We start from the raw sequence: 23,397 nt of genomic DNA, 5'->3' as shown, positions 1-23,397 counted from the left end.
TACAAAAATTAGCTGGGTATGGTGGCTCGCACCTGTAGTCCCTGCTACTTGGGAGGCTGAGGCAGGAGAATTGCTTGAACCCAGGAGGCGGAGGTTGCGGTGAGCTGAGATTGCGCCATTGCACTCCAGCCTGGGTAACAAGAGCGAAACTCCGTCTCAAAAAAAAAAAAGACTGACCCTAACCCTCCTTATACTGAGCCCTGGTTGTGGGGAAGTGTGTAGCAGACCAACTGCTGCAGGAAGGGAAGACAGGGAATCTTTATCACTTGGTAGAAGCAAGCCGCAGGGGAAGTCTCTAGGCTTCTCCCAGTGGGGAGGGAACTTGAGCTAACTGTGCCTATGGTAAATCAATCCCAAAGCACCTTTGCCACTCCTAACGCTGCGCCAAGCTCAAAGAATGGCAAGGTACAGCATGGACATGTCTGCAGCTGGTTTCGATTCTGCCCAAACCAAACTTTACCCCCAGATGCTGGCCTTCCACCTCTAAGACAGAGGTTACCTCACCCACACTGGGAAAAGCCAGTCAAACAGGCTTGGCAAGGGCAGCCACCAAGGGAAAGTACATTTTTTTCCGTTCAGCAGTCCAGGGAGCACCCAGCCACTTTCTCATGTCATAAAAAAGATGACACATTTTACATACTAAACAAAGAAATCCTACTGTACCTATTACATCTCAGAGAACATGTTACATCTCAGAGAACCTATTACGTCTCAGAGAACTTCCACTCCTTTGTGTGTGTATGTGTGTGGTTTTTTCTTTTTTTTTAAGAGACAGGGTCTTGCTTTGTCACTCAGGCTGGAGTTAGGTGTCACCATCATGGGTCACTGCAGCCTCAACCTCGTGGGCCCAAGCAATCCTGTCTCTGCCTTCTGAGTGACTGGGACTAAAGGTGTGCACCAATACGTCCAGCTAACTTTTTATTTTTACTTTTTGTAAAGATGAGGGTCTCACTGTGTTGCCCAGGCTAGTCTCAAACATCTGGCCTCAAGCGATCTTCCTGCCTCAAAGTGCTGGGATTATAGGAGTGTGCTACTGCACCAAGCCAAAACTTCCATTCTAAAAAGAGAGAGAACCATCCCCATAAGACTCAAGATTCACGGTGGGCTGAAGTAAAGCAGGGTGTCAGTGTTTCCCTTTGAAATCATACTCAGATACAAAGAGTTCCAGAAACAAACTATTTGTGTTATTAAAGAGGCCAGAACCACACAGTTACAGTTAAGAGCAGGGGCCAGTTTAGAGCAGCAACCTTTTTCGATAAAGGGTCATATACTAAATCTTTAGGCTCTGTGGGTTATTTGGTCTCCATTACAGCTACTCAGGTAGGTCACAGAAGCAGGAAGGCAGTCACAGATAATTCATAAACGAATGGGCACGGCTGCTGCTATGGACTGAGAGTTTGTGTCCCCCTAAAATTCATATGTTGAAGCTTTAACCCTGCAATGTGATGGTATTAGGAGGTTGGGCCTTTGGGAAATAATCAGGCTTAGATGCAGTCATAAGGGTAGGGTCCTCATGACAGGATTACTGCCCTATAAGAAGAAACCAGAGACCTAGCTCTCTCTCCATGACACGTGAGAACACAGCTGTTTGCAGCCAGGGAGAGGGTACCCTCACCAGGAACCAAATCAGCCAGTACCTTGACCTTATAGTCCCCAGCTTTCAAAACTGTAAGAAATAAATGTCTGTTGTTGAAGACTGCCAGTCTCTGATATTCTGTTCAGCAGACCAAGCAGACTAAAACAGCTGTATTCCATTAAAAGTTTATTCGCAAAAGCAGGTGATAGGTCAGATATGGCTCATGGGCCAAAGCTGATGACCCCTGGTTAAGAACGCAGACACTGAGTCAAGAAGTCCTAGAAACCTGGCTGGGCACAGTGGCTCATGTTTGTAATCCCAAAACTTTGGAAGGCCTAGGTGGGAGGATCACTTGAGCTCAGGAGTTCCAGACCAGCCTGGGCAACTTGGTGGCTCTAAAAAAAATACAAAAAGGAAATTATCTGGGTGTGGTGGTGCATGCCTGTGGTCCCAGCTACTTGGGAGGCTCAGGTGGGAGAATTACTTGAGCCCAGGGACAATCACTTGACGTCGCAGTGAGCCACAATCTTGCCATTGCACTCCAGCCTACCTTGGATTGGGCAGGTCACGTCATTCCCTAAGCCTTGGTTTCCTTGATTCTAAAACGAGGATAAGAGTTAAGTACCTTAGAGGGCTCTCAAGGGGACTACACACGGTACGGTGGATGAAGCATGCAGGGCCTACCACAGGCTAAGAGGTCACTGCACGTCAGCCACGGTTCTCAGTGCGTCATTAATTACCAGCACTCCTTTCAAAACAAAACCTTAACATGGAGAGAGAACAACTAAAATTCAACTTCTGCCAAATTTCCTCATAACACGTTCACAGCAAAAAATATTTTAGGACAGAAGTAGGACTGAAGCCTGCCATTTAACAATTCTTGGCTCACTGTATGTCTCACAAACAACAATCTACAGAATTACATCGAATAACAAAATAGTTTTGCATTTGGAAGAGTTGCTTCTGTGAAGAAACTCTCATCAATTCTCAAGTACACATAACAAAGAAGAGAGATTAACAGAGTAAATATTAGACCAGAGACACCAAAAATGTGGCATGCCCACTGCCACTTTGCAGTCCTGTGCCTTGGTAGATAAAACCACTCAAGAGCACTCTTTCTTGAGAAAGCCAGATGAGCCTTCAGACACCTCTTTTACAAAGCTCTCTAAGTAATCAGGATACAGAATCTAGTCACCATTCCTGTTCTAGAAAGTACTGGCAAGCTGTGGATCACTTCAACATATTTTTAAATTTTATTAAACTTTCTTCATTGATGTGGACTGCCTACTGAGGTCAAGAATAAACATTCTTTGAGCCAGGTATGGTGGCTCATGCCTGTAATCCCAGCTACTTGGGAGGCTGGGGCAGGAGGATTGTTTGAGCCTGGGAGTTAGAGGCTACAGTGAGCTATGATCAAGGCACTGCACTACAGCCTGGGCAACAGAGTGAGACCCTGACTCGAAATAAACAAAAAAGAAAATAAATGTTCTTTGAGGTAATCAGAAACCTAAGGAGCACGTCTGGAGCAAAAGTACAAGAATGGTGGGCCGGGAATTAAGAAACCCAAGTTATAGTCCTGTTTCTCCTACTACCTGCATATTACTGGACAAGTCACCTTAACTTCTCTACTCTTGCTTCTTCCTCAGTAAAACGTAATTTAAAACAAAGTTACTTGGGGCTCTAAATACAGCCAGTCCTCATCATTTGCAGCTATATTTGCAAATGCACCTACTCACTAAAGTTTATTTATAAGCCCAAATCAATACTTCCGGGACTTTTTTGGTCATTTGTAGACATGTACAGAACAGTAAAAAATGTGAAATCACTTACGTTCATGTCCCTAGCTGAGGTCAAACAAGGCAACACTATGCTTCCTTGTTTCATTCTCCTATTGCCAACAAGTGTCATTTTAGTGGTGTGCTTAGTGCTGTGTTTTTTGCATTTTGGTCCTTTTGTTGGTGATTTTGCTATTTACAATGGCTCCCAAGTGTGTGCTGATGTGCTTTCCCATGTTCCTAACAGCAAGAGGGTAGTGATGTGCTTCACAGAGAAATTATGTGTGTTAGAAAAGCTTTGTTCAGGCATGCGTCATGGCACTGTGGGCCCTGAGTTCAATGTTAATGCATCAACAAAAGATATTAGGTAGTCTCTTTAAACTGAAACACGTGAAGACTAAAGGCTTGCAGGAACCTAACCCTATAGTTCTTCTAGGAACAAAGATTCAATGTTTGCCAATTTACTATGGGAAGTGACTTTACAGCACATAACTACCAAAAACAACAGATTTGACTGCCTCTATTTCTCTACTTGAAAGGAATTTTCATGCCATTAAGAAAGAGGCTTTCGAGATCAGCCTGACCAAAATGGTGAAACCCCATCTCTACTAAAAATACAAAGAATTAGCTGGGTGTGGTGGCAGGCCCCTATAATCCCAGCTACTCAGGAGGCTGAGGCAGGAGAATCCCTTGAGCCCAGGAGGCAGACATTGCAGTGTGATGAGGTTGTACCACCGCACTCTAGCCTGGGCAACAAGAGTGAAACTTTGTCTCAAAAAAAAAAAAAAAAAAAAAAAAGAGAGAGAGAGAGAAAGAAAGAGGCTGACCAGGTGCAGTGGCTCACGCCCATTATCCCAGCACTTTGGAAACCAAGGTGGTAGGACTGCTTGAGGCCACGGGTTTAAGACCAGCCTGGGCAATATAGTGAGACTGCATCTCTACAAAATAAATAAGAGAAAGAGGCTGTATAAAAATGCCTATGTGTCCATGTGTGTCAGATATTCCAATTAATGCTAAAGGTTTCATTTAGAAAAAAACATACATAAGACATGAACGAATAAGATATTTCTAGGGGAAACAAATTCTGGTTTTAGCTAAAGAGCTCACACCTTTCTCTTTTCCCACCCTCATGAGATGTCCAAAAGGAATACGTTAAACTGTTCCTTTCTGCATCGCCTCTGAGAGCACTGAGTGCCAGGGCGGTCTGCAGCATAGCTCTGTGCAAGGACCGACTGTGGCTTGGAGAGAACCCCCTTGACACCATGAAGTTTAAACATGGTACCTGCAAGCAGTCGAGGGATGTGCTGACCACCCGTGGGGACTTGGACTGGCAGGCTAGCTCGAATGGAAGAAAATACTTGTCGGCTTCAATGAAGTTTGCCTTTGGTGGTGCAGCAGTGCCAAGCCTAGGAGAAAAGCAAGAGAGGGGCAGGAGGAGAAATGGAAAAAAAAAAAAAAAAAAAAGCTTGCTTTTTCTACACCTTACTCTAACTTCCCATTCCACCTGCAATCATTTAATTAAAAGTGCCTGCAAACTATATCCTGGGGCTAGGCATTAGAAGGTGAACACTTGCATTAGGAAAACTACCACTAAAGTCCCACGTAGAGAGCAAGTTCTCTGACTGGCATGCTGAATTAATGACATCCTGGACTGAATCTTGGTGGCAGCCACGCCAGAGCTATATTTCTGAAATGTGACTAACTGCCTTCCTTACTATGAAGATCAGGAGTAGCCACTCAGGGAGCAAGCTGTCCTCATGCCTAAGGAGGCATGTCATACAACAGACAAGGGCTTTGCCTCTTCTGTCAAGAAAATATACAACAGCATTACCTTGATCTTGATCCTTCCCTTAAAGGACACAAGTACTGAGGCAGCAGCCTGTTAACCTTGCATCAGTTCAAATATACAGAGTTGTGCCTTGTGACTAGCACCATGCTTGCAGAGTTTGTGCTACCCCTGAGGATTAGAAATATGAGAAAACAAGCAGAGAAAGGGGTTCCCCCGGCTGCTACCTATTCCCTTCGTGCCACACCTCAGCAAGGAGAAAGTGCTATAGCTTACCTCTGCTTTTCTATTTCTGCTTTAATTTCATCTGGTAAGGAAGGAAGAAAAAGCACATTAGGAAAATGCAACATTTATTCAAAGGAAAACTTTACTAAAAGATATTTGGAGACCACTGAAAAGAATGTTAATGAGATGTTTAAATATAGAAATGCTGATATGAAGTGAAAGAATTAATTGTAACGCAATAATAACAGTTAACACTTACACGGAGTGACTGGCTAGAGGCATTACTGTGGGTGTTTTAGATCATTTAGCCCTCACAATGATCCTATGAGGTCCATACTATTACTACATCCATCTCATTTAGAGCAGGGTTTCTCAGCCTTGGCACCACTGACATTTGGGGATGAAGAATTCTTTGTTACGAGGCTGCCCTGCGCACTCTAGGATGTTTAGTAGCATCCCTGCTCTCCACCCATTGGATACCAGGAGCTCTCCTGACCCCTCTGCCATCCTGAAAACTAAAAACGTCTCTAGACATTGCCAAGTGTGCCCTAAGCAAAACCGCTCCTGATGAGAAGCAATGATTTTGATGAGGAAATCGAGGCATAGGAAGTTTAGGTAACTTGGCTACTGTTGCATATCAAGAACTGGGGAGCCAGAATTTAACCGAAGCTTTCTGGCTCTACAGCCCATGTTCTTACTTGTTTCCTGTCTGCAGAAGGCATGTTTATGAGAGTTAGCTGACACAATACCATGGTAATACCATGACATCTCAACTGTGTGCAAATGTGCATAGAAGACTGGAAACTAATACCACAAAGTGTTGAAAGCAATAAAATACTGAAAGTTGTCTAAGTAGTGGGATGATGAATTTTTTCTTTTTTCACATTTTCTATTTGATAAGCATATGTACTTTTTCTTAATCAGCACTTTTTAAAACAATTATAAAATATATATAACCTAAAATTTACCATCTTAACCATTTTTAAGTTTACAGTTGAATGGCATTAAGTACATTTACACTGTGCTAAGGCACATGTAATTTTTAAGAATTAAAATTAATTTTAAAATCTTTATCATGGATGTAACAACTACACTGGCAGGGTTGTAGGAATCAAGTGTCATTTTTCAGAAATCACAATCTCAGCGATAGTCTTATTTCCAGGAAAAAGGTTTTGTGCCATTACAACAACCAAGCATCCTGTCTAAACACACAGAATTCTCCCACATCCACTCAGTTGAATGTACTTCTACATATTAGACCCATAAGCCCACGTATCATCAAATCAGGCATGGGAAGGAGGTGTGTCCTCAATACCATGTATTCAGATCATCTCCAAAAGGCTACCCTCCTTTACACAATCTCTAGAGCGCCAGTAGTGTGGATATGGCACTAGTTATCCTAGCAACCCCAGGACATAGTACTGAAGGTTGCAAATTTCCTATTCTTAGGTAACTCCACATACTTAAACTTGAAGGTGTGAAAACCAAGTAAATTGACTCTCTGGAAGTAACACTTTCTAACCTTCAAGCCCAACTTTGTATATCTCATTACACACATGAGAAAACAGAAGAGCAATGCCCAAATGACTAATAGCAACCGTTTTGCTCATGGACTGTAAGGGTTGTGACACACAGGGTTGGAGAGCTGTGTGGTGTGGATCTTGCTCCTTAGGGATAAGAATTCACTAAGGAAATGCTCCAGCTACCACCAGCAGAGGCTCAGGAAGCTGTGGGGACCCAGCCCGTGAGGCTGGCGGCCCAGCTATCGGCTTTTAGAAACCTGTATCTATAATATCAAGGCTCTGCTTGGGTGATAAGATCTGTCACTCTCTGACATGGCAGAGGGCCGCTGCTGCCCAAACTCAAATGTAAGTTTTCCTTCCAATCACAGTTACCTCGTTAGAGTGAAGTTTAAGTGCTAAACCCATCTGAAGCAACGAGGTCTTCACTAGAGTTGGTGCTGGCCTGGGATCTCTAAAACAATCTGTTTTGAAATACCACTACAGAGATCACAATCTCAAAGATAGTCTTAATCTGAGACCGGGCGCAGTGACTCACGCCTGTAATCCCAGCACTTTGGGAGGCCAAGGCGGGTGGATCACCTGAGTCAGGAGTTTGAGACCAGCCTGGCCAACAGAGTGAAACCTCGTCTTTACCAAAAAATACAAAAATTAGCCGGGCATGGTGGCCTGTGCCTGTAGTCCCAGCTACTCGAAAGGCTGAGGCAGGAAATCGCTTGAACCCAGGAGGCAGTAATTGCAGTGAGCTGAGATGGTGCCACTGTACTCCAGCCTGGGCAACACAGTGAAAAAAAAAAAAAAAAAAAAAAAAAAAAAAAAAAAAAAAAAAAAAAAAAAAAAAAAAAAAAAAAAAAAAAAAAAAAAAAAAAAAAAAAGAGAAAAACATAAACCAAATACAAAGGTTACACTAATTACAAAGGGCTACAGAGGCCAGGCAGGAAATGTCAAGAAAAAACACAGTGGGTCTAAGATCAAAGAAAGGCAGGACCCTGTTTCCACCCAGTACAGGAAGGGGTGCAGTAGCTCCTCAGCTCCAGCTGATGGGAATCTTTACAGGCCCTGAGCCCACAGGTGCTAGTTGTTCTGATTTTTCCAGAGGTCAAAATCCAGATTTTAGGTGAAAGCTCTGACTGCAATTCAAAACAACTTCAATTATTTTAAAAATTATGTTAAATAGAAAAAATAAGATATGGTGTTCGATAGATCAGTAAGATGACTACAGTTAACATTAACTGACTGTACATTTCAAAACAGCCAGGAAAGAATAGTTCAAATGTTCCTAATGCAAAGAAAAAATAAATATTTAAGGTGATGGATATCTCAGTTACTCTGACTTGACTATATGAATGCATCCAATTACCAATGCACCACAAAAATATGTGCAGCTATATGAACCAATAAAAAACAAATTTAAAAAATACTATGGCTCAAAGAAGGCTGGTTTGCAGGCTGCCTAGCCCTGAGGCTACAAGTTTGCCAATTTTGCTTTAAGGGATGGAGAAGAGCTGAGGAGAGAGTCCTTCAGTGGCTGCAGAAAAGTAGCTGCAGAGGATAAATGTGGCTTCTCAGGACTGTGACCAGTGCTATGAGGACAAAACATCCATTTCCTATAAGCTAAATCTTTGCCCAGCCAAAGAACAAAGAACTAAGGAGCCAGAGGACTTTAGTTGGAGGCCAAACCCACTATAAATTTTATAGATGAAAAATCAAGATCCACAAAGGTTACAAGTACTAGAGATGAGGCTTAAACACAGAAAATCAGGCTCCAGAGTCTGTGTTCTCTTGGGTACCCTGACTCTCAAATAAGCATATGAAATTACTCTGTAAACTATAAATGCAGAACAGCTTAAATGTGTGGTTTTCCTAGCACTGATACAAACCATGAATGCTGCAGCCATGGTTCAAAACACTGGTGTTTTCCCTACACCGTGAACCCCATCCAGCTGGGAAGCTAGTTTACACGCCTTCTGAAATCTCCCAAACCCTTTTCCTGGCCTGGCGTGACCACAGCAAAGGTAAAACCCGGTTTTGGAATGGGAATGAGTAAGGGGTAACAGGACTGGCAGCAGCAGCAGTGTAGGGCACAGGGACGGAAGAGGGCAGCCTTCTCCTGTGACCAGGAAAGAGTTGCTACCCGGAAAAGTAACTGCAGAAACCCAAGAAATTCCAGTTGCAAATCCTATGTTCACAGATTTTTTTTAGTTTTCTAAATTTACCCTTATGTATTCCCACAAGAATTAGGAATTGCTGCACTTCCTAAACTACTCTTTGTTGAGGAAAAATAAATCTTCAGGCTGGTCCCAGTGGCTCACACCTGTAATCCCAGCACTTTGGGAGGCTGAGGAGGGCAGATCACTTCGAGCTCAGGAGCTCAGATCACCCTGAGCAACATGGTAAAAAGAGCTAGGCTTCATCTTAAAAAAAAAAAAATCTTGAAAAGTCTTCTCCACTAGGCCCAGTAGGGGCCCAGGTGATAACAACATCTTTGTAAGGGATGGGAGGAACCCCATGGAAGGGCTGGGAGAGGGTGGCCTGCTTCTACTTTTCTTCAGACAAATCACTCTGGCTGCTGTGAGGATAAAGAGGAAGGTGGCCAGGACAGAAGGGAAACCCATCAGGAGGTTACTGCTAATAACCCAGGCTAGCAGCAATGGGGGCTTGGAGCAGCACAGAGCCTGCGCAGGTGGAGAGAAGGCACAGCCTGAAGCACACCAACACCTTTTTGTTTAGTTTTGTTTTTGTTTTTGAGACAGGGTCTCACCCTTTCACCCAGGCTGGAAATGCTCAAATAAAGGTAGTTTCATATGGCCCAACCTAAAAGCTGGGCTCTTTATATATTTGGATAATGCAATCTTTTTTTTTCCCCATGAAAAGAGGGAATAACAACCCCTTCAAAAAGTGGGCAAAGGATATGAACAGACATTTCTCAAAAGAAAACATTTATGTGGCCAACAAACATATGAAAAAAGCTCATCATCATTGATCATTAGAGAAATGCAAATCAAAACCATGATGAGATACCATCTCATACCAGTTAGAATGGCAATCATTAAAAAGCGAGGAACCAACAGATGCTGGAGAGGATGTGGAGAAATATGAACACTTTTACACTGTTGGCGGGAGTGTAAATTAGTTCAACCATAATGGAAGACAGTGTGGCAATTCCTCAAGGATCTAGAACCAGAAATACCATTTGACCCAGCAATCCCATTACTGGTTATATACCCAAAGGATTATAAATCGTTCTACTATAAAGACACACGCACATATATGTTTACTGCAGCACTATTCACAATAGCAAAGACTTGGAACCAACCCAAATGCCCATTAATGATAGACTGGATAAAGAAAAGGCGGCACATATACACCATGGAATACTATGCAGCCATCAAAAAGGATGAGTTCACGTCCTTTGCAGGGACACGAATGAAGCTGGAAACCATCAGCCTCAGCAAACTAACACAGGAACAGAAAACCAAACACCACATGTTCTCACTCATAAGTGGAATCTGAACAATGAGAACACATGGACACAGGGAGGGGAACATCATACACTGGGGCCTGTCAGCCGGTGGGAGGCAATGGGAGGGAGAGCATCAGAACAAATACCTAATGCATGCTGGGCTTAAAACCTAGATGATGAGTTGATGGGTGCAGCAAACCACCATGGCACATGTATACCCATGCAACAAACCTGCATGTTCTGCACATGTATTCCAGAACTTAAAGTATAATAAATAATTTTTTAAAAAAAAGGAGGGAGAAAAAGGAACAGGGAAAAACTATGTGTGTGGCAAGGGGCCTCATATATAGCCTGATGTAGTAGAAAGAAAAGATACAGGTGTGAGATAGAGCTGGGTTCAAGTCCTGGCATGACGTCTATTAGTTGAATGATGCCAGGTGGGTTATTAAACTTCCCTGAATCTTTTTTTTTTTTTTTTTTGGAGACAAAATCTTACTCCGTCGCCCAGGCTGTAGTGCAGTGGTGCCATTGCAACCTCTGCCTCCCGAGTTCAAGCAATTCCCCCGTCTCAGACTCCCAAATAGCTGGGACTACAGGCACAAACCACCATGCCCAGCTAATTTTTATATTTTTAGTAGAAACAGAGTTTTGCCATGTTGGCCAGGCAGGTCTTGAACTCCTGACCTCAGATGACCCACTTGCCTCGGCCTCCCAAAGTGTTGGGATTACAGGCATGAGCCACCATGCCCAGCCAACTTCCCTGAATCTTGATTTCCTACTCTTTCCAGAAACTATAACTAGGCACCGAGAGCACAGAGAATTCTCTTGACACCACCATGAGAGAGGTCTTGGTGGTGACTAAGGCGGCGGCCGGCACACAGCAGGTGGTCGATAAATGTCAGTTCTCTTGATCTTATTTTAAAACAGGAGTCAGTATTAAAGCAAAATCTCTAGTGCCATCCATGGGATCAAGCAAAGCCAAGGGAAAAGGAAAGCGAGTGGAACCCTAATAATGATGATGATGATGATGATGACAATCGCTGACTCACTGATTGCCTCCTAGTGGCAGGTGTTCTTTCAGTCCTCGCCACAACCCATGGAAGCAGGAACACTCTAATCATCCATAACCATTTTACTGGTGAGGAATCTGAGCACAGGGAGGTTAAGCCACCTGCCCACGTCGCAGCCAGAAGTGCTACTCTGCAGTCAGGATCCATGCCCAGGCAGTCTGTTGGAGAGCCAGCAGTCCTGAGCCACTCCATGATGACAGAAGGAGGAGGACAGTGCAGGAAGAGGGGTATGGGGCATGGCATGCATACCTGCTCCACCTTATTGTTCCACGTCTTAACAGGCGTTGCTTTCCCAACTGCCAATGGGGCAATTAGCAGCAATAAATGACCAGGCTGGAAAGGAGAGAGACTGGTGCAGGGTGGGGCAGCTGCAACTGAAAAGCCTCGCTGTCTGGACGTTGCCACTTGAGCCACACATCTCCATTCATCAGCAAATCTGACACAGGCTCAGATTCTCTCTTCCACTCCCAAGCTGCATGACCATCACCAACCTCAAACCCAACAATCCCATCGGTGGCCAATGCCCCCAAGCCCACAGTAACCCTCGACACTCCAGATATCTATCTGTCACACCCTTCCCTCACTTAAACCAACACTGCTCCTCAATTCCTTCAACTTCCAGTCACCAGTCACCTCCTCCTGCACTCCATGACAGCCTGGTGAGGCTGGTCACACTGACTCTTGTCCCTATATGGAGCTGTGGCACTTCCAGTTCCTTCCTCTTCTCTCCTTCCAACTGACCCTCTCCACTGCTCCCAGTAGAAACTGTCTTTGGCCTGTCAAACCTTGACATGGCCAACCTGTCGGCTTTCCTTTTTCCTCATTTTCCAGGGTAGATTCCACTAGCAGGGCTATTATCAGATAACACGCAATCAACAGCCTGGACTCTCTCTGACCTTTAGTCTTAACTTCTGGTGAAATCCCAAACTTAGATTGTACTACCATCCCTTTTCACCTGTCTCCACCTAAGCAGACCTCTGACGACAGGGCAGGTTGGCAAGCCTACAGAGCCCCAACTACCCAGCACAAATGAAGCCAGAAATTCTGCCCAGTAGTTTGGTCATCCTCATCCTCCACAGTGGCTACTGCACATTTCTCCACTCTCAAACAGCCCGTCTCTCCTGCTCCCAATCATCACCATTCCGCTGCTGCCTCTTTACTCGCAATCAATGGAGCAGCCTCCCACTTCACTCAGAAATTAGAAGTAGGCACAAGGAGAATCCCTCAGCTTGCTGTTAGCAAACCTACAACCTGACCTACTTCTGGCCTACTCTCTGCTCTCTCCTGCTGTAAGGGAGTGGGTGTCCAACCCCGTCACCTCTGTCATTTCCCAACCCTATCTGCCTTCTTAGGAAGTCTACACTATCCCTAACATCTAGAACCTGATCACTTCTTACCGTGCTAGGTCACCATCACCCTAAGCCAAGCAACCATTATTTCCCACCTGGACCATCACAAGGGTCTTGTAACTGGTCTCTAGGCTTCAGCAATTATCCTCCCTTCTGCCCCACAGCTTTTCTCAACAGCAGCCCAGAGGGATACCCTCAAAATGTAACTCAGGTCACATCATTCCTTTGCTCAAAATGCTCCAGTGGCTTTCCATCCCACTCTGTGTAAAATTAAAACTCTCAGTCTTGGCCTCCAAATCTCAACGTGATCTGGCCCCTGCTATCCCTCTGCTCTCGTCTTCTACCACTCTGGCCCTGGCCTACTTGCTCGAATACACCAAGCGCGTTTCTGTCCTGGGGTCTTTGCACTAGCTATTCCTGCTCCTGGGAATGCCCTCCCTCCCCTCAGATATCTCAACGGCTCACTCCCTCACTTCCTTCAGATCCCTGCTCCGATGTCCTCTTCAGGGGACATTCTCGCCACCTAATACTGCCACCCCCACCCCTCCTTGTTACCTTGTATCTCCTTACCTGCTTTGTTCTCTCATTTTAGTTTTTCTTCACAGAATTTGTCACCCTTGACATATTATGTGTCAGTTCATTCATTATCTGCCTTCCTCAGTAGAACATAAACTCTATGACAAAAGACATTTGCCTGTTCTGTTCACTAGCGAATTCCCAAGTACTGAGAATTCTTCAGCACAGAGTAGCAGGCGCTCAATATTTGTTGAAAAAAATGAAAAACTGTCCTTTCTTCTTTCTGCATTATTTAACCTCTCCTTCAACTGACTCCCTCCCCAATGAGATTTAAACAAGTTCAAGTCTCTTCTACCTTAAAAAACAAACAAACAAAAAACTTTTAACATCCACATCTCCCTCCTCCCCTTCACACTACAGCCAACCTTCCAGAAAGAGTTGTCTATGTTCACCGTCTGTCTCCTCACCTCCCACACCAGTCTGGCTTTCACCTCCATCATGCCACCAAAACAGCTCAAGCTAAGGCCACCAATGACCCACATGTCTCTAAATCTGATGGGCATTTTTTCCAGTCTTTATGTGACTTGACCTCCCTGCAGCATTTCACCTTACTGACCTCACCCTTCTTAAAATTTTCTCGACTTTGGGCTCCATAACCACATATTTTCCTCATCTTTCCTCCGCTTCTTGCCCATCTCTGCTCTATTTCCTCTGCAGATTCAGCTTCCTCTGCCCAGCCAGTAAAGGCTGGAGGGTTCTCAGGTCCAGGCCTCCTGCCTCTCCCTCTGTACACTGCCTCACCAGGCTTCCCATTTCCACCTAGACTCTGATGACTCCCAAATTCCTATCTTTAGCCCAGGCCTCTCTTGTGAACATCAGGCTCATACAGCTGGCCACTTCCCATTTCACATGTACAGCTGAATGCTCAAAGGCAGATCAAACTCCACATTTCCAAGTCTCAACTCACATCAACCTCCTCCCTCCACCCTCTCCATGCAGTCCTCTTCCCACAATCCCATCTTAAAAAGCAGGCGGCACTGGCCGTGTGTGGTGGCTCGTGCCTGTAATCCCAGTGCTCTGGAGGCCGAGATGGGCGGGTCATGAGGTCAGGAGTTCGAGACTGGCCCGGCCAACATGGTGAAACTACCTGTCTCTACTAAAAATACAAAAAATTAGCTGGGCATGGTGGAAGATGCCTGTAATCCCAGCCACTCGGGAGGCTGAGGCAGGAGAATCGCTTAAACCCGGGAGGCAGAGGTTGCAGTGAGCCGAGACCGCGCCACTGCACGCCAGTCTGGGCAACAGAGCAAGATTTTGTCTGAAAAAGAAAAAAAAAAAAAAAGAAAAACAAAAAAAGAAAAACAGGCAGCATCCATCCAGCTGGGTGAGTCAGAAATAGGAGAGTCAAGCTTATCAGTCCTCTTTCCCATGCTCTTACTCGCTCCATCACCAAGTTCGGTTGGCTTCATCTTCTAACCAGGTTGGCAATCCATTTTCTTTGCTCTATTTCTATTGTCTAGGCCACCAATATCTCTCACCTGGACGATGGTAACTGTCTACGATGGTCTGACTGTCCCAACCAAAACTCTGCTGCAAGTTAATTGCCACTGTGAATTAAGAATGGAACCTTTGGCCGGGCGTGGTGACTCACGCCTGTCATCCCAACACTTTAGGAGGCCGAGGCAGGAGGATCATGAGGTCAAGAGATGGAGAACATCCTGGCCAACATGGTGAAACCCCGTCTCTACTAAAAAATACAAAAATTAGTTGGACATGGTGGCACATGCCTGTAGTCCCAGCTACTCAGGAAGCTGAGGCAGGAGAATCACTTGAATCCGGGTGGTGGAGACTGCAGTGAGTCGAGATTGCGCCACTGTGCTCCAGCCTGGCGACAGAGCAAGACTCCATCTCAAAAAAAAAAAAAAGGAAACTTTAAGAAGGGATTAGGTCATGACATATAATTGCACAATTGGGCTCCTGATAAAAGGATGAGTTCAACCCGCATTTCCTCTCTCGCCGTCCGCCATATCACCCTGGCCGGATGATGGTGCCAGGCGTTTGGACTGTGAGCCAAATAAACTTCTGTTCTTTATAAATCTCCCAGTGAGTGACAGCAGCACAAAATGGACTAAGACGGTCTCTTCATTGGTTCCTTGGCAATCCCTCTGGTGTTCCCTTAAGATGTTCTGAACAGAGTGGACCAAATGATCTTTCCAAAAGAACACACCTGGTCGTCCTATCACCTGCTTCCTGGTTTAAAACTCTTCAGTGTCATATCACTGCTTTTGACCTAAAAAAATCAAACTCCTAGCCATGACCTCCAGTCCTGGCATGCTGGGCCCTTGGCCTACGTCTCCTGGTCCATCTCCCCTCTCTTCGCTCAAGTGCAATGTTCTGACCACACATTGGCCTCTTTCAGTTTCCCCAACAACTGTGTTTCTCTCTGCCACAGAGCTCTGCACAGGCTGTTCCCTCTGCTGAAATGCCTCCCACCCCAAGCTACTTAATTCTCACTCATCATTCAGCTCTCAAGACTCTCTCAGGGAAGCCTTCCCTCACCCCTCTGTTCACTGCCCTCGCAGGGCCACGTTTCTCTCCTTCAGTACTTCTCGGGTTGTTGTTATGACCTTCTGGGCACATCCGCTGAACAATGCCCATCTCCCCCATTAGACTGCAAACTCCTTCAGAACAGGGTCCTTGTTTGTTTTGTTCCCTCTGCATCATGACAGTAGGGGTGACACCCAAACAAATATCTTTTGAATAAACGTTGGGCCTGGTTTAGTCAATAGGCAAAAGGACTATATTCAGAACAACAAATATACGCTGACCACTCCCAAGGACAGAAGAAAAATTTAAGAATTTTGTGTTCTAGCACAAGAAGGCTGTTCTCCTCACAAAGGTATAAAACCTAATAAAATATCAAGCTAGAAGGCTTATTTATACCCAAGACACTAAACAGAAATGAGCTTCTCACAGGAAGATTTCAGAAATGAATCAGCAAATGCAAAACTATTTTTTTCTAGGATAACCTTGCTGGAAAGAAAGTCAAGTATTTTCCTGGCAGGCCCCCTAAGCCTGGTGAAAATGGTGAGAACTAAACACAGCTCTGAGCTATTTATATAGGACACTCCATGTTCTTGCTGATTAAGTACACATTTTCACAAGTTCACTCTTTTTCATGAAGAATGGTCTTACTGTTTTCCCTAGCACTGCTTTCAGACTCTCCCCTGAGATTTACAAGTACAGGATAGAGCTCTAAATTCATTCTACCCAACCACTGCTTCACCCATGTTGGACACTTGCAAAAAGGTCTATAAACCAACTAATAGGGGAGGCAGAGAAAGGCAAGCACTCAGTTCCTCTTCCTTTAAAGATTGCAACACCGGCTAGACGCAGTGGCTCATGCCTGTAATCCCAGCACTTTGGGAAGCTGAGGCGGGCGCATCACCTGAGGTCAGGAGTTCGACACCAGCCTAACCAATATGACGACGCCCCGTCTCTACTGAAAATACAAAAATTAGCTCGGGGTGGTGGCATGTTTCTGTAATTCCAGCTACTCGGGAGGCTGAGACAGGAGAGTCACTTGAACACAGGAGGTGGAGGTTGCAGTGACCCAGGATTGCCCCATTGCACTCTAGCCTGGGCAACAGGAGCAAAACTCAATCTCAAAAAACAAAACAAAACAGTTGCAACACCAATGCCTCTGAATTTCACCAGCTCATCTGTTAGGTGTCAGGTACTGTGCCAGTTATTTATTGCACTGGTTCATTTAACCTTTGCAATAATCCTGTGATGAAGGTATTATCACTTTTATCATCTTGGGAAACTGACGCCCAAAGAGGGATCACTGGACTATCAATAAGCAAATCAAAATTTCAAACTCTCAATCAACTCTCTGCCAATCCCACATATAAATGCTTTTCAATCCAGTTTTCAGATGCTGCTTCTAGACAGATAACCTCCTCCTGAAGAATCCATAGAGGTTTTCAACACAAAGTAATCTTTCAGGGTCTTAAGTCCTGCTATTTCTCAAAACTTTTATGATACATAGCACTTGTAAATAAAATGTCTAATCAAAACACTCGAATTTGCTAAAATTAAAAGCTTAATTCTGCATTTCCATTTAAAGTCTTGTTATGTCAATTTATTCATTTTTAATTTTTTTTTTTAAGATGGAGTCTCACTCTGTTGCCCAGGCTGGAGTACAGTGGCACCATCTCGGCTCACTACAACTTCCACCTTCTAGGTTCAAGAGATTCTCCTGCCTCAGCCTCCTGAGTAGCTGGGATTACAGGCATGCGCCACTATGCCCAGCTAATTTTTATGTTTTTAATAGAGAAGGGATTTCACCATGTTGGCCAGGCTGGTCTCAAACTCCTGACCTCAAGTGATCCATTGGCCTCAGTGTCCCAAAGTGCTAGGATTACCCAGGCATGAGCCACTGCGCCTAGCCATGTTATGTCAATTTAGAGATGTTTTTGATATTTTTCAAATTTCACAGTAATCCTCATGATGCAAATGGTTTTTCTGAACACATCAAAATGAGAAAAACAGGATCATATGGAAGAAAAAGCAATTTATGTATCATATGGATACATAGATGTCCACACAATAAATGCCCATTTGTATATTTCATACACATTTATATACAACTAAGATTTAGGAATATACTTCCTTAACTGGATCCCTTCCCAATATTTAAAGTCTTTTCTACCTTTAAATAAACAAACAACTCCCAGGAGCCACTCCTTCCTCCTCTTTACAACACAACCAAACTGTGGGAGAGCTGTCTATGCTCACCATCTGTTTCCTCACCTCCCACACCTCAACCCAGGCCAGTGTGGCTTTCACCTCCATCACAGCACCAAAACAGCTCAAGTTAAGGTCACCAATGACCCACACACATCCCTAAATCCCATATATTAAACAGAGGAGCAAATCTAAGAATGGATGTTATGATATATTTGAAGCTACATCATGTGCTGCAGCTGTTTCCCCACCTGGCTGTGTGGATATGGACAAGTTGCTCTTAGCCTTGGTCTCCCATTGCCTGCTGTACCCAAAGAAATGAATGACAATCCAGAATTAATAACAGGTCACAACTCCAGAATTAATAAGAGAGAATTTACTGTATCATCAATTAGAAAAACTGACTAACTCCAGCCTGGGGCAACAGAGAAACCCTGTCTCTACTAAAAATAGAAAAACTGGCCAGTGGGTGGTGCACCCCTATGGTCCTAACTACTTGTGGGGCTGAAGTGGGAGGATCACATGAGCCAGGGATGGAGAGGTTTCAGTGAGCTGAGATCACACCCCACAACTGCACTCCAGCTTGGGCCACAGAGTGAGATGCTGTCTCAAAAAAAGAAAAGAAAACTCAATAACTCAAATGAAGCTTATGTGAAACCAGCTCTTTACTCTCATTTCCTTCTTTCCATTAGTCCCTAATTAATGTAAACTGCATATATATGTAGTAAAAACCTGAAGAAAAGAGCTGTGATCTTTTTGACTCAAGGCTTTTAAATACATCCCAAAATTCAGCTATAAAACACATGGTCTCTTTCCTGAAATTCCACTGCGGTATACTGATTGTTTTAAATACCCCACTGAGTATTTTATACACAAGAACTTTCACATGGAGAAGCAATAAAACATGGTAGTAATGGTTAAGATCTTGGACTGTGGAGCCAGATTGCCTGTGTTTATATCCTGGTTCCATCACTTATTGGCTGAGTTACCTTGGCCAACTTAACTTCTCTGGGCCTCAATGGGGATGATGATGATAATAGTGAGAACTAAATTGCATGAAAAGCCTGTGTTCTGTGCCTGGAACTCAGAAATGCTTAGTACATAGCAGATATCACACAGAAATAATACAACATGTGATCTTTAAAAGTCACTCAATTTCTTACAAAAATAGATGCTTACTATTCTTTTTATATTTTCTTGATAATGGCTGAGAATAATAATAGCTACCAATTATAGAGCACTTAGCCATTACTTAGCACTTTTGTGTGAGGGTTTCACTCTGTTGCCTCTGATGGAGTGCAATGGCACGATCTCAGCTCACTGCAACCTCCATCTCCTGGTCTCAAGTGATCCTCCCACCTCAGCCTCCTAAGTTGCTGGGACCAGAAGCTTGTACTACCAGACTCAGCTAATTTTTCTATTACTTGTTTTTGCAGAGATGGGGTTTTGCCATGTTGTACAGGCTGGTCTCAAACTCCTGGGCTCAAGCAATCTGCCCACCTTGGCCTCCTAAAGTGCTGGAATTACAGGCGTGAGCCACAGTGCCCAAGCATAAAGTTTTCCGTATCATATTTTAAAACAGATTATCCTTTTAAGCCTCCAAACTTTGTATAGTTTCAGAGCAGAAATATAACTTAAAGAGACATCATGGGAGAAGATGAGTCTTAAATAACAATTATAAAAGGGAGGTTTAAGAATGTAATTATATTCTCCAACAGAAGGCTGAAAGGTTAAAGATTATTAATATATATCAAAGTTTCATTAACGAGGTAAACAGCAACAGCGTCCTTGGGGAGATGAATACTCTCACAGGCTCTCTTGATTTCTCCAGATAAAGGTTGGAAGGACACTATCCCCTAACTGAGCAGTCCGTATCTATGCATTTGGCATTTAGTGTAGATGAATCACTGCGATTACTCCAAATCTGTTCCATCATGATTATCACAATTTTTACAAGAGACAACCCCTGTCTTCATTGAGTTTAATAAGTTAATACTTCAACACAGCCTTTCAGTCATGTAATTACATTCTTATTTATTGCATCTACAAACCAAATAAAGCAGTAAGTTATTCCTGAACGAGAAACCAAGGTTAAGAACATCAAATCAGAGCACTTACAGCTTCTGCGGTTTGTCACAGCTTAAAGTAATAACAAAAAATAAATAGTAATAGCAGCAAGCATTTACTGAGCACCTACTACACATCAAGTTTTTTGTACATGTCAATTATCTTAATCTTTACAATAATCCTATGAGGAAGGTATAAGATCAAGTAACTTGTCCAAGATCACAAAGGTAGCAAGCGGAAGGCAGGAGGTTTGAACACAGAAGTCTAGAGTCCCAAAAGAATACACTCCTAGCTAACATCTATACTAAACAGCCCCTGCAGCCCTGATCCCCTCCCCCAATATGCTACAGTTGGTGGAATCATATCACAGAAGCTGTTTCCTGTACATGCTCTTTATCATCCAAGCATTTCAACTTTGAGCCGTCATTTACAGTTCCTCTTATCACAATTAACAACAATCTGTGATAATCCCTAAAATACCACATAGCACTGCTCCTTATACACTAGCTCGTTTCAGCTATTTTTTCCAAATTTCTCTTCTTAAATGGGACTACTGAGCACAAGGCTGGGCCTTGAGAGGCAGAGTGAAATGTCACCAGGCATTCTGCTATGTGTTCTCTAAGGAAAAGCAGTCATTTCTATTTAACAACAATGACACACAATTATTCTCTTAAAAAAGATGGTCACTTAACACCATGCATAGGTTCCCTTATGATAGTGGCTCATACAGCCACCACCCCACTTTGTGATTCATATAACCTGTAGTCAAATTACTTCCTATCTAGGTTATTCCTTACAATTCACTAGTAAAAACTGAAAATATGTAGTCCACAACTTGCGTTATGAAAATCTGAACTTCTGAACAAAGATATGATCTGAAAAGATCTATCAAATTCTCAGCAATAATGGCCCTTTATGACACAGATGAACATTTTATAAGCAGATTCCAATGATGTGATGCACAATACAGTGAAAGTTTTATGTTAAGAAGTTTTCTGAAGAGAAAATAAAAACTTTTCTGACAAATACTATTTTGAAACCTCCACAACAATACTGAGAGGATAGAGTCCAGGCAGATTTCAATGTGAAGTTATAAACACCAGGCTCCTGTCTAACTAACAAACTGCTTTGCAGTGCTTATGCCATATTGCTGATAAAACAATACTCAACAGTTAGCCTTGGTTATTGGAATAGAAAAGCTTTAAAAATCTAAATCTCAGTAAATTCCCTCCACTGATCCTGAATTTCACAGACTAGCAACTGTTTCCAGATGTTCTAGACTACCACCTCTACATCAACAGCTGACCCCTGAGGGAGTGGAGTCTCAGGCCCCTCTGAGAATCTTCCCAGGGAAGGGCAAAGTTCACCAGCCTATATCTAAGTGCCAAAAGAATACTACTCTATACTTTGTAGCAGATGAAGGGAGAAAGGTGATAACAATCTCAAACTCTGACTAAAAATCAAGCTCTCCATTTGCTCAATTTGTTAGGAAAAACAGGTCTCCTCACAGATTCCAAACCAAAGATGTAGGGGCAGTGAATTAGCTTGAAGACAACTCTGGTCAAATGCATGGGTTCTCCCACCGAGAACTCTCTTCTGAAACTCCACATGGTGGATCGTTCTTGTCTCAGTACTCTGCTCCAATGTCACCCTCTTGGAAAGGATTACTTTCCTGACCACCCTATGGAAAGCAGTCCTCAGGTCCTCTTTATCACATCTTGCTCTTTTATTTTCACAATAGTATTTATTAGTATTCCAGAATACCTCATCTATTTTTTTATTTACTTAGTCACCTTGAGTACAAGCTCCATAGGTGTAAGGACCATGTTGGTCTTGTTCCCTACTGAATTATCAGTACCCGGAATGCAGTGGGCATTTATTACATATTTGTTAAACAATTAAAGCTAAAAGATAGGATAGTGATTTTGTTATCAACTACCAGGCCTTTAACTGTGAGTTAGAATTCTCTCTCTTTCCATAATCTGAGGGTCCATTCAATCAGCAAATATTTATTGAGCACCTACTGTGCGCCAGGCACTGTTGCAGGCACAAGGGATACAGCAGTGAGTCAGACAAGTATCTTAGCTCTAAAGACCTTTTATTTTAGTGGACTGCTAGGAATAAGCAAAAGACCTTTTATTTTAGTGGACTGCTAGGAATAAGCAGAAATCTTGCTCACTACAATGCCTGGGAGATCCAGAACACCCTCTACAAACCTTCCTTGAGAGAAGGAGCTATGGGAGATACCCGAACGAAAGGCAAACATTCTCCAACGGGCACTTCCAAAGCACGAATCAGGGGTTTCCCCAAACCAGTTGGGCGGCTCTTCCCACATGCTCTGTTCACCTACGGGAACCCCAATCAGCAGAGCTCAAGTAACGAAAAAACTTGGGTCAAGGGCTACGGTTTCTAGGACTTGGAGGTGGTGAGGGGAGGAACCAGGAAACAGAGCGACAAGGAATCGTGGCAAAAGCCCTGAGCTGGAACCCTGAGGAATAAGCTCTGGTTGTCACCAACTTACTAGGTGACCTTGGGCCAGTCCCGAGCTGCCCAGGCATCACTTCCCCCGGGGGTATAATAAGGAGAAGGCCGGGAGGGTGGAATTCAGGGTCGGGGGAAGCGGAGGCCAGGAGGCCAGGCCGAAGCCGCATAGGGTAGGGCAACGGCCGGCATGCTGAGGCCAGCGCCGGGCCGGGCGGGGGCGGCTCACCCACCGAGCGCCACCTGGCAGGCCCTGCGCAGCTGGGAGTGCTGGGGCCGCTTCACCTCCTTGTCGGCTAGGATCTTCTCCAGGGCACGGGACACGAACATGCTCTTGGTTTGGCTCTCCTGCATGGCCCCAGCCCGGCGGGGGGCTGACAGCCCCGCGGGCAGGCGGCGAGACCGAGGTGGCGAGCGAGGCAGCGGGCACGGCCTCCTGGCCCGCACCTGCCACGTCCGTCCGTGCCGCCCCGTCAGGAAGCGACGCCTCGGCCCCACGGCGCCGCCATGTTGGAGCGCGTCACGTGACCACGTGACTGACGAGGCAGCTACGGCCGCTGGGCGTCCGTCGGCCCCGTGACCCCAAGCGGGGCGGAGCCTACGTCTGGGGGCGGGGCGGAGTCAGGTGGGCGCGAGGCTATTGGCGAGGGTGGAAGGAGGAAGAAGAGAAAGTGGGGAGGGAAGCGGGCGAGGGCGAAGGGTAGAGGGGACCTAGGAGCTAAAGAAAGGTGAAAGGGAGGAGAGGTGGTGATGGAGGCGAGAGGAGGAAAGTGCGGGATAACGGGAGTGAAGGGAAGCACGAGAATGGAGATGACGCGGG

The 23,397-nt window shown here is 44.5% G+C and overlaps 1 protein-coding gene across 2 annotated transcripts in view; it reads right to left on the bottom strand.

The window, feature by feature from the left end:
• ARFGEF2 (ADP ribosylation factor guanine nucleotide exchange factor 2) overlaps positions 1-23,103 on the bottom strand; it is a 97,707-nt gene extending 74,604 nt beyond the window's left edge. For both annotated transcript variants that reach the window (XM_017541378.1, XM_017541379.2), the window contains exons 1-3: positions 22,811-23,103; positions 5,414-5,444; positions 4,634-4,757 (exon numbers count right to left, since the gene is read on the bottom strand). In XM_017541378.1, coding sequence (XP_017396867.1) covers positions 4,634-4,757; positions 5,414-5,444; positions 22,811-22,931 — 276 coding nt within the window. In that variant the 5' untranslated portion in view covers positions 22,932-23,103. The remainder of the gene's footprint in view (positions 1-4,633; positions 4,758-5,413; positions 5,445-22,810) is intronic.
• Between the last annotated feature and the right edge of the window lie 294 nt (positions 23,104-23,397).

This window comes from Cebus imitator, unplaced genomic scaffold, assembly GCF_001604975.1.
Source record: "Cebus imitator isolate Cc_AM_T3 unplaced genomic scaffold, Cebus_imitator-1.0 Scaffold132, whole genome shotgun sequence".
In the NCBI taxonomy this organism is placed as follows: Eukaryota; Metazoa; Chordata; class Mammalia; order Primates; family Cebidae; genus Cebus; species Cebus imitator.
The sequence above is the reverse complement of the archived record's forward strand: the minus strand, read 5'-3'. Positions and strand labels throughout refer to the sequence as shown.